At 50.3% G+C, this 15,696-nt stretch overlaps 4 protein-coding genes across 4 annotated transcripts; 2 read left to right on the top strand and 2 right to left on the bottom strand.

Annotated features, from left to right (window-relative positions):
* Nucleotides 1-12: 12 nt before the first annotated feature.
* MIND_01034400 (Nucleolar complex-associated protein 3) lies at nucleotides 13-2,590 on the bottom strand (the record flags this gene model as incomplete). The annotated part of the gene is made up of 7 exons (XM_037366932.1): nucleotides 13-461; nucleotides 506-773; nucleotides 831-1,214; nucleotides 1,261-1,391; nucleotides 1,437-1,716; nucleotides 1,770-2,295; nucleotides 2,349-2,590. 7 exons carry the CDS (start codon nucleotides 2,588-2,590, stop codon nucleotides 13-15), a joined length of 2,280 nt encoding a protein of 759 aa, XP_037216326.1.
* Nucleotides 2,591-2,760: 170 nt separating this feature from the next.
* On the top strand, nucleotides 2,761-12,525 carry MIND_01034300 (Cytoskeleton-associated protein 5; the record flags this gene model as incomplete). Its single annotated transcript, XM_037366931.1, has 31 exons — nucleotides 2,761-2,946; nucleotides 2,994-3,039; nucleotides 3,090-3,130; nucleotides 3,182-3,205; nucleotides 3,251-3,413; nucleotides 3,463-3,529; nucleotides 3,581-3,670; nucleotides 3,717-3,792; nucleotides 3,841-3,908; nucleotides 3,957-4,115; nucleotides 4,169-4,251; nucleotides 4,321-4,442; nucleotides 4,501-4,610; nucleotides 4,659-4,800; nucleotides 4,848-5,021; nucleotides 5,069-5,395; nucleotides 5,527-5,949; nucleotides 6,001-6,080; nucleotides 6,128-6,459; nucleotides 6,511-6,896; nucleotides 6,948-7,439; nucleotides 7,489-7,821; nucleotides 7,866-7,890; nucleotides 8,104-8,313; nucleotides 8,366-8,701; nucleotides 8,749-10,046; nucleotides 10,098-10,375; nucleotides 10,422-11,357; nucleotides 11,404-11,699; nucleotides 11,750-12,295; nucleotides 12,350-12,525. The coding sequence occupies 31 exons, from the start codon at nucleotides 2,761-2,763 to the stop codon at nucleotides 12,523-12,525; spliced, it is 8,025 nt and encodes a 2,674-aa protein (XP_037216325.1).
* A 173-nt stretch (nucleotides 12,526-12,698) lies between these two features.
* On the top strand, nucleotides 12,699-14,349 carry MIND_01034200 (Microtubule associated protein; the record flags this gene model as incomplete). Its single annotated transcript, XM_037366930.1, has 8 exons — nucleotides 12,699-12,906; nucleotides 12,957-13,095; nucleotides 13,144-13,411; nucleotides 13,465-13,536; nucleotides 13,583-13,667; nucleotides 13,718-13,842; nucleotides 13,973-14,078; nucleotides 14,129-14,349. The coding sequence occupies 8 exons, from the start codon at nucleotides 12,699-12,701 to the stop codon at nucleotides 14,347-14,349; spliced, it is 1,224 nt and encodes a 407-aa protein (XP_037216324.1).
* Nucleotide 14,350: 1 nt separating this feature from the next.
* On the bottom strand, nucleotides 14,351-15,632 carry MIND_01034100 (Cyclin pch1; the record flags this gene model as incomplete). Its single annotated transcript, XM_037366929.1, has 6 exons — nucleotides 15,475-15,632; nucleotides 15,340-15,421; nucleotides 14,987-15,279; nucleotides 14,700-14,938; nucleotides 14,570-14,646; nucleotides 14,351-14,521 (listed from the first exon to the last, which is right to left on the bottom strand). Exons 1-6 carry the CDS (start codon nucleotides 15,600-15,602, stop codon nucleotides 14,351-14,353), a joined length of 990 nt encoding a protein of 329 aa, XP_037216323.1. The 5' UTR covers nucleotides 15,603-15,632.
* Between the last annotated feature and the right edge of the window lie 64 nt (nucleotides 15,633-15,696).

Below are 15,696 nucleotides of genomic sequence, written 5' to 3'. Positions count from 1 at the left end.
CACAACGGTTACTTACAACTCTAGTAATTTTTTGGCTGCTTCACGTACGTGGGCGTCCCAGTGCTGGTCACTCAAAGTCACGAGCTCCCAAAGGCACGTGCTCAGCGCGTTACATAACTGTGGGTCGTCCACATCTGGTCGGTAGGTCCCATCCAGCGATTGCTCTTCAGTGGACAACAGCGAGAGAAGCCGGGAGTCTCGCGCAAGGAGCCCGCGCACGAATTGGATCACGCGGAGAGCAGCTGCCGGTGACCAATGTAATGCCGATGTGAGCAAACGTTTGGCGAAAGCGGCACCTCGCCAGGCAGGTGATCCGCCTGTGGTTTTCGGAGAAAATGCTAGTTCTAGCGCCCGAAATAACATATCTGCCGGTCCCGAGTCGATATCCGACAGGCTGAGCGGCATTATCAGTGCGTAAAGATGCGTGATGAAGTCGGTTAGATCGATATTGAGCGCCTCGCCTGTTCTTGTTAGTCCAAAGGAAAAAAAAAATTCACCGTCGCACCTTGGCCTGACAACAGTTCAAATGCTGTCACAATACACTGAAGACGATGCTGGACGGCTTGCTTTTGCTTCTCGTTATCGTCGTCGTCATCCTCTTCTCGGACTATCAGCTCTTTCAGAACTTTAAGCAAGTCCTTGAAAAAGTCGATGTTGACAAGATGCGCGTATTTTGAGATGCCCTGTAGAGCTGCGGGGAGGAGCGGCGTCGGAGCAGGATTCTTGATGATGCTGAAGTACAACACAAATGTCAATTTCAGTGTTTCCGTATGCTATTGAAAAGAAGTGAATTGGACGATACTAAGAAAAAGAAATAAGCGTTGACAAACCGTTACGGCCCGTTCTTCCTTGTCCACTTCAGCCTCCGCCTCCCGAAACTCCCGATCAATTTCTTTTTTATCCTTGAGTGCTTTACGAGCTTTTTTGCTCAGGTGGGGTTGGGCAGTAGGTTTTCCCTTGGCCCGGCGAGCGGCATCTTTGCTAGCCGAATGCCGTTTGGCGGGCTCCTCCTTGTCAACATGCGATTCGGAAGCACGGACGCCGAGCTCAGTTTTGAGACGGAGGTGTAGCAAACATGACAAGACATTGGGGTTCACGTTGAAACGCTTTTCTTTGATCATCCGGTTCAATAGGCGCACAATCTCAAGCGATGCGGTGCCAGTGAGGTCGTTCCGGAAGACTTTGACAAGTGAGTCCAAGCATAGTTCAGACGACTAGCATCGATTCAGCAGATTTCTTTCCGGGCAACACGGGCCGCACCTTGCCCCACGATTTCTTACTGAGCCGAGCTACAATGCAGCTCATGATATTGCCGCGAAAATTGAAGTGGGTCAGCTCTGTTAGTAGAGTGCACATGCTAGAAAGGGCGATATCTGCAAGCTCGCTTTGCGCTGGTATAAGGTTAACTGAGATTCAGTGCTGAAACATGGAAGAACCTTTGATTTCTGCCTCCAACGCTCGGAGGTAAGTCTGGTATACGTGGACCAAACCTTGCTCCCAGTCTCGCGTTCGCGCAACTATCTGGCTGACTTTTTCGGCCTTCTCCTTCTCTGTGAGCTCCCGGACGCGGTATCCAGGAATGATATCCTTGAAAACGGCAAGTTGAGACAGCATTGCCAGTTTGCGCACGACGATGTCATTAGGAACTGGTTCTGGGTGCGTAGGGGTAGTTATTTCCGCTAGGGAAAACGTATGTAGCCGTCGCAGAAGTCCCAACTGGAAAGAAAGGTTAGCCTATGGGTTGAAGAAACTGGAAAAAGTAGACACACACTACTCTCTGGATCGGCCATTATATCTTGACAAATACTAGCAATTTGATCTTTGGCGGCTTGTATTCGAGTAGCTCGCGACTTGTTTGCGATGACATCCACAACAGCAGGCCTCCCAAAACGGGCTCCTGTTGCAACGTCCTCCCTCGGGCCGTCTTCTACCGGTTCCCCAACAACTGAGTCTTCATCGTCACTCGTTTCCTCGCTTTCAGCAGGTTGCTTTAACTTGACACCAGTTTTTTGGATTCGTCCATCTGCTAGCTTGATAGGGAGCCGGTGTATTTCTTGCTTTTTGGGCTCTTCCCATGATGGTTTTCGTCTTGGAATTGCCTCGTATGGCATCTCCATGTCGGAGTCTTGTTCGTTCGAGTCTATGCCTGTCCCTTCATCTTCGGATGGTAAATCTGAGCTCCATTCGTCCTCCCCTTCTTCATCATGTGAGTCTATTGAGGGGAGATCATCCGCACTCGGAGCCGTTCTGACCGGTTTGTGTAGTCGATGTAGCCGTTCAGTCTCTTTTTTACTCCTGAAAACGATGTCAGTGCTTCAGATCAATTCAACCTTTGCAGCTCAAAAGACCTTGCTATTCCCGACTTGTCTAGGGTCGTCAAGAATGATGTTGCGCCGCCATACTCGTCGAGGAATTCCAGGTCTTGGTCAGAAAGGTCAACATCGCTGTCGGCAGCGGCGGGGATGGGGATCGTGGTGCGTTCGGAAGGTTTTTCCTTGTCTTTCTTGCTCTTCTTCTTCTGCTGTGGAGCAAGCTTCCGTCGTTTTGCAGGAACACTACTGGAAGAATTTGTTGCGGCTCGTTTCCCCATAAGCGTGATGGTCACATGCTGTCACGGTCCCGTGTATGACTTGACGCGTTCTGCAATGGAGGTCCCTCCAAAGGATTTCGTGCTGCAGGGCCATCACGTCGGAATATTGTCAATTTTCATGCTTACATTTAAGGATCTCGAAGGACGACTCCCTCCACCATTCCTCCTTCATGTTCTCCGTCTCTTGCTGCAAGAATCAATCGAGGCAAGAAATGCTCGATGGCTTTGGCTTCTGTCCTCATTATAGTCAGATCGCGCCTTTACGGTCGTTTGCAGAAATTTATCAGGATCTCGTCGCTGGCCCAAAATCAGAAGATGTTGTTGCCGCTTCACTAATCCAATTATTCGACACGGCTGTATGACTCTCTACCACGTTTACCAGTGTCTTGATCTACGATACTAGCGGGAAAAGCTCAATTCTGCAGAAGAACTGCACAACTTTTTTGCTGGTATATTTTTGTTGCTTTGTTGCTGTTTGGTAGAACAAACCGCAGTATAGGTATCCCAACGCTCTTCGTTGACAAAGGAGAAATTGAGGAGGTAAGCCATAGTAGTAATGATTCAATGCTCTCTCTAATCAGCTATGCGTAGGACGCCACCTCGACTGCAACACTAGTACGCTCTTGCCAACAGGCAGATCTACTACTAATGGGAAAACAGCATCGGCGCTCCGTCTTTGGGTTCTTCTGTCGACGATGCTTTTTAAGCTTCTTGAAACTTTCGTTCAATGGCGTTGGAAAGCTTCAAAAGGAATACGAGGCCTGGGGACGTGGGACTCCCATCCTTTTTCATGAATTTCCGATGATTAAGGCAGACCTACATAGTGAAGTGGGCCATCTGCCAACGAACGACTTGGTTAACTTTCATCTTAGATGACACGCAGATTTTCAGAACATCAAGCGACAAAATCAGCTGGGCGCAGCCAGGACTCTACGCCAGGTTTAGTGGCCATTTATCTTTCCTCGGCGTCTAGATCGCTTATGCGAATAGATGGCAAGCATCGTTGTCAGCAGGCGACGAACATGCTGCCATTGAAAATCTGCGCAAGTACTTTGAGCAGCATTTCCACGACAACGACTTGTGCGTCCACAATCGTTTATAACTCACCTGGGTTGATTGGCTTCAGAGGGTTTCGACAACATGCGCTGCTGAATCTAGTTAGAATGCATTACCTCCGGCAAGAGTTTGGGGCTGCACAAACGGTACGTCGCGGTAGTCCGCACGTCTATGTGCCCTTCACAAAAGAACAGCTTTTATCGGAGGCAATTGGGGTCGCTCGCACGAACAACGATAAGGTTACGCTGGCCTATTGCGTAACGTGCGTTCAACCCCCTCACCTCTATGCATACACATTACTCCAGCACAGTCTGCAAAATCGCCTTCCCCCCAAGATTGAAGGTCGTCGACCCGTTTTGAATCAAATCCAAGCGGATGTCCACCCTCTTGAAATCTTATTTGATGTGACGAAACTCATGGACGAACAAAACGCAACTCCTACTTTCTTGCGCTTCAAACTTGACCTCATGTTGCTTTTGACAGAACCAACCTCTAAGTGCATCGTTCGAAAAAATCATACAGGCCACTGGAGTCCTTGACCATTGGCTCGACAATCAACCCATTGCGCCTCGTGACAGCGACCAATGGGCACAGCACGCGGTCCAGTCCGTTGTTTGGAGCGCAGCAGGCAAGTTGTGTCTCAACTTTTAAGATCCATGGCTGACGGCTTTTAGGCTGCGAGCGAATAGCGGCAATTGAAGAAAATATTGTCGCCGCATTCACAGATGTTGGCGGGAGTGACAACAACCGCATCACAACGATACTCAACCAAGCATACCGAGCAAGTTTTACGTGGGTGAATTTCCCAAGTTATTGACACTGTACAGGAAGCGCGACAAGGACACTATGAAAAGAGTCTGGCTGCTCTATTACACCCCAACGTGTGGCGCAGTCTTTCGCTCGTAGAATATGGTCAATGGGCTCAAGAAATCTGGCACATTCTTGTTTTGTGGGCGACGCGACGGTAAATCTATATCAGGTTTCGCGCCCTCGTGACTTATTTCTTCTGAAGGGGTCAAGATCGCGCATATCGTGATATTCTGCTACCTAGGAAACCACCTGGAGAGTATAAGACACGCCATTATTTGCTCGACACTGAGGGCATTAAACTCCCTAAAATCGAGGATCCTTTGTGGGAGGTGATTCAAATGCAGGTGGGCGCTAAATGAGAAACAACTCCTCAGATTTACACAACCGATAGCATTGTGGCCAAGCGGCTAACACCATGGATGGACTGCTAACATCACTGTGGCATGCCGAGTTCCTGGGACGATTGAATGTCTACCGGACTGGAATGATCCTATTTGCAGATGTCGGGAAAGCATTTGGAATGACCAAACGTTCTCGAAAGATGATGGAAGACATAATGCCCCAAGTTAGTCGGAATACCGTCCTATTATTCAACTTTCTGAGGCCATCTAGATTATTCTGGGAACTGATCTCGAGCAACGAGCTCTGGGATGCTTTACGATGGCGCGAAGTATCATCGTCGCTGAGGATGAACCTAAACCCGAGGCCCTTGAAAAAGCTCTTCCCTATTTCTTGCAAGCGGAACAAGACTATGTCGCCATATCGATGCACCAAGCGGTCATGGATGTCCAATATTTCCTTGCAATTGTTTACGAAAACATGGGCAGGAGAGCTGATAGTGAAGAAGCTGCTCGACGACATTTCGCCACTGAAGCTCTGTTGAAAGAGGTCGGGGCGCTAAGCGATGGGTTTGGGGAGGTTATGGCAGCTGTTCAGCATGTAGGGGTGAAATTGGCGACACGTTGGTCGCCGTTGTAAACAAGTTGATAGAAAGATTTGTCACACGTGACCCGCCATCACGTATTCAACTTGCACCCTCAACCCTCGCGCGACATCTCGCCAACTGGTAGCCAAACGCGTCAACCGAACTCATGGATGGCGCACCGGTTGAAGAAGACTTCTCAACTTTAAGCGTCTCGGAACGACTGCAACACAAGAACTGGAAAGCACGAGTCAGTGGTTATGAGGCGTTGGTCAAGACTTTCGAAAGCACTGCTTCGGACGACGATCCGGCATTCAGACCATACATCAACAACACAGAGCTGCTGAAGAAGATTGCCACGGACTCAAATGCAGTGGCACAGGAGAAGGGCGTAGAGTGTCTTGTAGCTCTCGTCAAATATGCGGGAGAAACTGCTGCTAAGACTCGAGATGGTGTGGTACCAGCCTTGGTCGATAAGTGTTTTGGATCCACGCGAGCTGGTACCAAGAACCAAGCGATCGAGTTGGCACTACAGTACGTCGAGGTCGAGAATGGTGGTGCCGGTGTTGTTGTACGGACGCACTGAAATTCTGCATTAATGCCATTTTAATATTCTTTCTAGGGCGATATTCTTCCTGGACTGGCGGCCAAACAACCTAAAGCAGTGGCAGGAACAGTTTTGGCGTTGAAAGAGATTGTTCGGTGTGTTCCAACCCAGAATTGTTCAATCTTTCTGATCTCCACGCTAGACTTTTTGGTGTCCAAACAACTCCACCTCCTCCAATCCTCAAGGCACTCCCAAAGATATTTGGTCACAGCGACAAGACTGTTCGTGCAGAAGGAACTGCACTTACACATGTCTTATATCAATATCTGGGACCTGGTCTCGAGCCATGGCTTGCAGATCTAAAGCCAGTACAAGTTAAGGAGTTGAAGGAAGCGTTCGAATCAATGGAATCAAGTGGCAAGGGCAAGGGTACCGTCAAACCTGAGCGACTAACGCGTGCGCATGCTCGAGATGCTGCAGTTGCCGGTGAACAAGGTGAAGAAGCTGCAGAAAATCAAGAGGAGGAAGAGCCCGGTGCGTAATCGAAACCGGTCCACTCAGATGGGACTCTTATCCAACCAACAGTTGCTCTTGATCCTCGTGCCTTTGCTGAGCCGGTTGACATCAAGCTTCCATCGTCGTTACAGGCGATGCTCACGTCGTCAAAATGGAAAGAGCGCAAGGAAGTGCTAGACGAGCTTCTTACGCTGCTGAACTCCACGCCGCGCATTAAAGACGGCCCCGAAATTGGAGATTTATCGAAATCTTTGGCTGTTCGTATTCAAAGTGATGCGAACGTAAACTGTGTGATGACCGCTGCCGCCTGCATGGAAGCTCTCGCCAAGGCAATGCTTGGATCATTTGCTCGATATCGGGAAACTGTCGTAGGACTCATGCTGGAGCGTATGAAGGAAAGGAAGGCGACGGTCACCGACACAATTGGTGGTGCACTAGATGCAGTATTTGCCACGGTATGAACCTGATTTCTGTTGTTCAGAAATGTGCTGCTTAATGGTTGTCAGACAACGCTGCCGGATATTATTCCAGATCTGGGACCCGCTCTCAACTCGAAGAACCCTCAGGTCAAAGAGGGCACACTTAAATTTCTCGGCAGGTGTCTTACCACTGCTACTACACCAATCCAAACTGGTCAGATCAAGTCGCTGGCAGAGACATTGGCGTCCCTACTCGAAGATGGCTTTGAAGGCGCACGAAATGAGGCAGCCACATGTCTCGGCACGTTGATGAAGATGGTGGGGGAAAGACCGTTGAACCCAGTGATGGAAGGACTAGCGGATGTTCGGAAGGCCAAGGTCAAAGAAGCGTTTGAAAAAGCGACAGTCAAGTCCAAGGCTGGTGGTGGTTCAGCGCCAGCCAAAACTGCGCCACCAGCGGCGGCCGCCCCTCCTGCAAAGAAGAAACCAACTCCTACTCCAAAGGCTGCCCCTGTTGAAGAGATCGTCGAGGCTCCCAAGAAGCCGGCTGCAAAGCCTCCAGCAGCCAAACCTCCCCCTGTTGGCGTTATTTGTGTGATTATTGATCGTCTCTCACTTCCAAGTACAGGCCAAGAAACCCGCCGCTCCTCCGACTGCGGCTCCTGCTAAGAAGGCACCTGCCCCATCTTCAGCTGGCAAACCGTCCAAAGCTGCTGCGCCACCAGCGGCTGGGGGTCTTGACACATTCAAGTACAAACATACGCCAGAAGATGCAGAAGCCCTCGCAAACGACATCATCCCATCCTCTATACTGACCGACTTGGCTGATAGCAAATGGAAGACCCGACTAACAGCGCTAGAGGAAATGACTACCTGGATTGAGGGTGTTATTGACGAATTAGACGCTGAGGTCATTGTGCGCGCTGTGGGGAAGAAAGGCTGGGGAGACAGCAATTTCCAGGTATGATGCTATCATTTATGTCCGGCATCTTGCTCAATCAATAGGTGGTCCTGAAAATATACGGAATTTGTACTCTATTGGCAGAGAAGTGCCCTTCGTTCGGACGCTCATGCGTAGCTCTCGCCGCATCTAATCTTTGCGACAAACTTGGCGACCTCAAACTGAAAAAGGCTGCTGGGGATACTCTTTTGGTGTTTGCGGAGAAAACTTCCCTGCAATTTGTGCTCAATCAAGGCAGGTTGTCGTTGTTGTAAAGACGGAAAATGCTTAATTGGTATCCAGCTTATGAACCTTTGGGGAAACAAAAGGCTCCCAAAGTTCTTGCGGACGCATTGACTTGGGTCAATACTGCCCTCGTCGAGTTTGGAATCGCAGGATTATCATTACGAGGCCTGATCGAATTCCTCAAGACAGCTTTACAGAACTCGAATGCGGCGGTCCGAACCAATGCGACTAAGACACTTGTGACCGTCAAACTCTTCGCCGGTTCAAGTGTGTCCTTCACAATTTTATCGGAGTCAATTTCAATTCACATTTATTGAAGGCATCAAAGACTTTTTGGAGGATCTCAACCCACAGCTTCTCAACACTATCAATTCAGAATTTGACAAAGTCGAAGGTCAAACGGCGCCAGAACCAAGTCGAACGTCAGCTGACCTCGCGAACATGGCAACTTCGGCCTCGACGTCTAACGGAGCTGCTGGCGGAAGCGATCCGCTGGATGATCTATTTCCGCGCGTCGAAATTGATGGGCTTCTCAAAGGCACAACAATCCTTGCTGATGCAAAGAGCGAATCGTGGAAGACAAAAAAGGAAGCTCTTGAGGGCTTGCAAGGGATTCTAGACCAAGGAAGCAACAAGCGTCTCAAAGGAAATATGGGTGAGTTGAATAAACTGATTTCAACTTACTCCTTATCACATGGCAAGGGGATATTGGGCAGGTTTTGAAAGCGAGAGTAACCGACACAAACAAGGCCGTGCAAACTTTAGCGCTCGACATTGTCGCTCGCATTGCGACAGGGATGGGAAAGCCATTCGAGAAGCATAGTCGCTTATTCGTCCAGCCAGTAGCTTCGGTTCTAGCCGACCAAAAGGCACCCATTAGAGCTGCTGCTCTTCAAACGTTAACCGCAATGGCTTCTGCGTGTGAAGTGCTTGACTCTATGGTTTCTGGACTTCAAACCGCATTGGAAGCGACGAACCCATTACAAAAGGGTACTTTAATGCATTGGATTGCTGATTGGTTCCGTGAACACGAAGCAACCTCGACTCTCGATCTTACCAGTTGGACATCAGTAATCGTAGGAGCCTTGGACGATCGTAATGCAGATGTTCGCAAAGGTGCTCAAGCTCTACTTCCGACTTTGATAGCATCAGCCGGATACGACCACGTGATTCATCAAACCAATTCCCTCAAACCCGCGTCGCGCAACACTGCCGTACCTCTCATACAAGCAGCGCGTCCTGCAGTTTCTTCCGCGCCTCCAGCCAAGCCTCCAGCCTCTAAACCAGCGCCAAAGGCCGCACCTCCACCTATTTCGGCTAGGACGTCTGTCACTCCTCCTCCAGAGTCGCCACCACCCACCTCAGCCCCCAAACCGGCCAATAAATTGGGAATCCGGCGGAAAATACCGGGGCCTAATCGGCCTGACTCACGTGCAGAAACTCCTGTTGATGTTCCTGCTCGATCCAGCAAGATTACTGCACCAGGACTTCGTCGGCCTGGTCAGGTGGTGGGAGCAAGCAAGCCTTCTACTCCATCCACTCCTCCACCATCAACGTCCCTCGCCTTTTCCGGGACGAATCTCGACGTCAAGAAAAATCGTTGTGGTAAAGATTCCAGCAAATGGATTAACGAAGGCGGACCGACTCGAAAGGACCTCGCCGATTTGCTCCAGTCCCAAATGGAACCATATGCTTCGAAAGAGCTTATTGCTCAGCTCTTCAGCCACGATCATAACGCTGTTAACGACCACATTGCGGGACTCACGGCCATGTCCGATCTCTTCGCCGGTGCGCAGGATGATCCAGCTGCGGAAGCCATATGTCTTGCAAATTTTGACTTGGCCGTCAAATACGCTTCAATTAAGCTTCATGAACCCCAGCCAAACCTAGTCTCCAAGTGTTTGGAAGTCGTTGAGGCTGTATCGTCCTTCCTGCGAGCAGTTAGCTATCAGTTGACTGACAACGAGGCGCTCTGCTTTGTACCGACCATAGTCTACAAGGTTCGGTTTCTTTATACTACAGAATCAGTCTCCGCTCACTGATCATGAAAGCTTGGTGATGCTCGTGAGCCCGTCAGGGTCCGGGTACAGCAAATCATCCAAGACCTGCCTAGAGTGTATGCTTACAGCCGCGTTTTCCATTTACTCCTAGAATATGGCCTCAAGTCCAAGGTGGCCAAGACCCGACAAGGCGCGCTTGATGAGCTCGCTGGGATACTGAAGAAGTCTGGAATGAGTGCTTGTGAACCAGCGAAGGCGTTTCCAGTGATTGGTGGGATGATAGCAGACAAAGATTCGCAGGTGCGCAAGTCCGCTTTGTCCGTCCTGAGGTGAATGATCTCGTGTCCCTCTGCCTCCATTATCTAATTCGTCTAGTGAGGGTTATACACTTGTGGGAGAAAAAGTATGGAGTTTGGTCGGGCCGTTGCCTCCCAAAGACAAGACACAACTTGAAGAACGACTTCGTCGTGTTGCAGGACCCAGTTCGGAAGCCTCCGCTATTCCTGCTCATGTGACTAGAATAGGTATTCCTCGACCTGGCTCCCCGGCGACTGGCTCGCGTATCGGCGGACTTGGTCGTCCTTCTAGTCCGTCTGGAATAAAACTTCCGAGATCTGCCTCGCCGGGGCCCGCCAATTTACCCAGAGCTGCTTCGCCTGTCCGCCCATCAGCTGGGCTGCCAATACCTACTTCCCCTACCAGTGGCATTGCACGTCCGAAAAGCATGCTTCCATCGCGATTTGGTTTACCTCGACCCAAACCTGCGGTACCTCCAGATGGTCGTGTGCCATCTCCGCATCCTGTTTCTCCACCGCCAGAAGAAGAGCGCAAAGAAGAACCCCATCATGCTGACGGCCCTGATGCCATCACAATTACCATATCGGGCATCCTTAGCAGCGATCCAGCCAGGAGTGTTGACGCTCTAAAGAAAATCCAGAAAATATTATCTGTCGGTCCGGAAGCCGGTCCTGAGTCTCCACAGTATCGAGAGCTTGCGGAACATACCGAGGGTCTCATTGAAACTATCACGCTCCAAATGGCCCACGTATTCGACCGCCCTGAAGATCTTATACCCGACGACAACTTTAGACTGGCAAAACATCTCATTCAGACACTGAATACATTCTGCGACCATCCATTCCTTGCAGAATCCCTCACCGTGGATATATTGACTTCATTGTTGGAAGAGCTCACCCTTCGCCTCCTCGAAACTGATGACAGCTCAGTCAAAAAAGTCAAGGACCTGTCTCGCTTCATCAACATGATAATCCTCCGACTGTTTTCAACAGGCCGCAGGATGTCCATATTCCGGTATGCCTTCTCCGTTGCGCAAAGTGTGGCTCGCTGACAAGTACAGGGCTTTATTTGCTCTCCTGTTGCAAATTGTGAAGCCATTCCCCGCCAATGGCACACCACCCGATTCTAAAGAGGCCAAAGTCGCTGAACTTGTGTTGAAGTGCGTCTGGAAGCTTGCTCGCAATATTCCACAAGACCTGAAAGAGGAGCGACTTGATCCTGTGGAGCTATTCCCTGCTATCGAGCAATTCCTCCAATCAGTTCCTCCAAATGAGTGGAGAGCCCGGGCAACTAACAAGGTCCCATGTGGTGATATGCCCTTGCGGACAATCAAGGTCATAATACAACATGTTGTCGGTGCGTTCATCTCTCTGTTGTCAGTCGGGATTGTTGAGCAAGTGTTTTAGCCTTCTATGGTGACGATGTTTACGACTTACTATCGGCCTCTTTTGACGACCCCTCCGCCACTATTGTGTACCCATACGTTTATCGCATCCTCAACTCTAATGCGCGAGCTGCTGCTGCTGCTGGTGTCGAACCTCCTCTTCGTCACAACGGTGACCACCATCCACGATCAGCCTCACCTGCTTCTAGTCGACCGATGTCTCCCCAGGAGACTGCTTCACAACACCACTCTTCACCCAGTCGACCAACAAGCGTTTCCAGCCATGCGGACAGTGGACCTCCCCCAACTCACGCCGAAGAACCAGATCCTGATGCCCAATTGCTGGTCATTATTGGTCACATATCGAGTGAGACGACTGGCGCGTTACACAAGGAAGGCATCACAGAGCTCCATCACTTCCTCAAGGCGTATCCTCATAAACGGCCGCGAGTTGATAAGTTGCTCGATTCTACTGGCGCTGCTTTCCGGAAATATATCACGCGGGCATTGGCAAGTCGAGCAGCCGAAGACCAGGAAAGGGAGGCGGCTGTTGCCGACACCCTGCAGAGTATGTGACTAATTCTACAGCAGCTAACCAATTGCTCACAGTCTAATCATCTAGAACTCGAGTCTAATACGCGACCTGGCTCGCCCACATCCCCGGCAACGTCAGAACCTCCTCAGCCTCGATCACCCCGACAGTCGGGCTCTGCTGACCAAGAGAAGCTTTCGAGACTGCACAATCTATTCCAATATCGGTCAAGTACGTTGAGCAACGGTCCACGGACATCCCAGTAGTGTACTACTCTGTAGCATCGCATGTATTATTTGCTTGTAGCATATAATTCCTTTTTTCTCAATCTGATGGCATTAGATAATCTTATCTTGACTTCTTGTTCTCAAACAAGAACAATGGTTCAAACGCTAAAAAGGACCTTGTGGGCAACTTTGATCCCTTATTTCCTTCCACCATGACCTCCAGAGGCACCGACAATTTGAGAGGCTATCTTCGTGAGGCTAGGCTGCCTCCCATGACAAACGACATTGCTGCACCGAAAATGCCACCTCCCGGCCACAAAAGCCATTTGAACCATCTTAGTGCGCGGCCAGAGCCATGGCGGAGACTGGAAAGCATATACCCGTTCAAGGAGTTTTCGATGCAAGACGCTGTTGTGCGTTGTGCGTATTTGCTCAGTCCTTTTACCACCTTGTTGACCTCTGGATTTCAGGGGTGGACACACACGTGCCTGAACAGTCTTTGGGAGTAGAAGACCTCGACGCTGCTACCGGTGAAAGGCTCACCATCCCGTGTCCACCCATCTACAACATTCCCCTCCGCGACGAACGACGGCCAACAAACATCCAACGGTTCGCTAACTTCATTCTGCCCTTCGAGTCATACCCATCATCTTTTAGACTCTCTCCATGGATCGACAACCTGCCGCTCATGACTGCACAACGAATCATCCACTTGCTCTACCCACAAACGCTTGGCTGGGCCTTCGACTTGAAAGATTCAGACGAAGTTGACTCGCGCATCTTCCAATACTTTATGTGGACGTGCATGAGAGACGATATGGCTGTCGGTGAGCATGAAATTGGCCGTAGATCAGTTGTCGTGGCGTTCCAGCCACCATGGATCCTCTCCAGCGCGGATATTCTCGAGTTCACCAAATGCCGTTCTGTAGCGTTCTCTCGTTGCTTGTTGCCTTGCCTCCTCATTGACTCGGCGCCTAGTTTCCGCCATATATTGGGGCGGGCCACGCATTTCCCAGCGAACTGAGCAGCAAAGAGCGAATATGGGCCAAGGTCAGCACTTGCTCTCGTCCACAAGTTTCCCGTCAACGGATCATAGTTGTGGGACACTTGTGTCACCAACCACACTCCGTGGTTCGTATTGACCTCTTACAATCAATGGGTTTTCGGTGTCTTCTCTTCGGGTATGGTCTAATAACCCAAGCATTCCACCCATTTGACAATTAAAAAACAGCCTGGACGGCCGCCTTCGTCAGCGAAGTGTGCGAATTTGATTCGTTCAGTCCGACAGTAATCGAATGGCTGACTTTCTGGGTCGCTTCTGCGATGCGCTTAAAAGGCTGGCGACACGCTCCCAAGGTCTGTGATGAACCGGAATATGTGGCCAGCCAAACTGCTTGTACCGTCTACGACATCTTGTCGGGTGGTAGCATCGAATCGGCCCTGGCTCTCTATTCTCTATGAGTCGTTATTAAAACCCGCCATGTAGGTGCCAGAACCAGTCACGCTGGGGCCAGTCTTTATACCTCCAAACTACGACGCTGACTTGGAGACTCCAGCCAATTCGGAGTCCAATTGGAACGGCAAAAGCCAAGGTCTTAAACAGTTTACTACAATACAGCTTATCTAATACTACAATTTGCAGATGCCGAATCGTCGGCTCGCGCGCGTTCTATGTCACCCATCTTTTCTGACAATGGTTTACCTGGCGCTGAAGGACGGCCGTTGGCACAAATGGTCCAAGAGTGGATGCAAAATCGGGTCGACTCCAATTACGCGCCACGTGTTGCCTCCAGACCACCTTCCCCAGCACCCCCACAATCGTTCCACCAAAGCATGGAGTATCACGGTGATTGGCTTGTCTAAGTTATTCCGCCACCTGGCCGGGTTCTTGGATATTGGCGGGTGTACGCCCTCCATAGGACGAAGCGGGAGTTCGTCCAGAAACTGTGTCATTTGGAGGCGGGACAGGTGGGGCTGCGATCTGAGATAGTGGAACATATAGTGCCTCTCGAGGTGGAGTAGTAGGGGGAGTGACCTTATTTATTACATAAGCACAGAACGAATAATTGGAGCGGAGACTGACCTCGACAACATACGACAGATGCTCGTGGTCTTCGACTCGCTGTGCTCTATAAAATTCGAGGAGAATACTCAATGCCTCTGTGTGTGCGAGTGAGAATTCGTTTCATGGGGTCACACCCAACGTCGATCACCTGCAACAGCAACGAGTTCCACTTCGCCAAAGGAAAAATAGTCAATGGCAATCCGAGAGACGTCTGGAGAAGGTGGTTTGTGGGTTGGGGGTGTGGGAAGCGATGCTCTTGGAGCAGAGGATGAAATTCGAGCATCGAGGGAAATGGAATTGGGCCCATCAATAACACGTTGAGCAAGAACGTAGCATGCAGCAGCTATGATTTGAGGTGGGTAGTGGAGACATAGTGTCGTCCGAAACCTGTTGGGCAAGTCAGCAGTTTCAACACCAACTGTCCCAAACACGAACGAGTCGTGGGCAAAACTCCAAGCACATTCTTGGACGAGGATATCTTGGTCATGGGCATCAAACAGGTCCACGAGCTTGCTGTGTGGGCTCTCAACCACGTAATCGAAACACAATGCCTCAAGCAGGGCTTCCTCAGTGAGAAGTATTTGCGCCTGACACTGCTCCACCTCTTTGCTGTCGGGCGGAATATCACGACCGAGGACCTTGGCTTGCGTTATACGCGCAACATCACGGAGTTTCCTGCCACACTCCTCCGTTTTCGTGGCAAGGAAGATGCACGATGCAGCGACATCCTGACGGAAAGCGTGTCGGGAAAAAAAGGAACTTTCGAGAGAATAACATGACACACACACCTGACGGTGGTAATCCTCCATCGCAAATCGCATGTAAAATCTATGAAACCATACTGCCGCAGTAAGGATGGCAGAAGTAGGTCTGAAAGTGTTGCAATGAGGAGACTTGAAACGAGGACTTGGCAATAGACGAACAGGACAAGAGACGAGCCAAGACGGAAAAGAAATTCTATTCCTCTGGCACGGTCGTAGAGTTGTTTGTGCATGGGCCAAGTTGAGGGCGTTGCATGGAGGGCAGTCAAAGGGAAGATCCATTGGTTCATGGAGATTCGGAACGGAGTGTGAGAGCAAGATGGGATGGCGTGTCACGGTGACATATTCTTTGACGGGCCGCTTCGCTTCGCGCTGCTGCTTTCC

This window comes from Mycena indigotica (assembly GCF_014461135.1).
Source record: "Mycena indigotica strain 171206Taipei chromosome Unknown Mind.scaff0009, whole genome shotgun sequence".
Classification (NCBI taxonomy): Eukaryota; Fungi; Basidiomycota; class Agaricomycetes; order Agaricales; family Mycenaceae; genus Mycena; species Mycena indigotica.
Note: the sequence above shows the minus strand (reverse complement) of the source record. Positions and strands in the feature narration are given on the sequence as shown.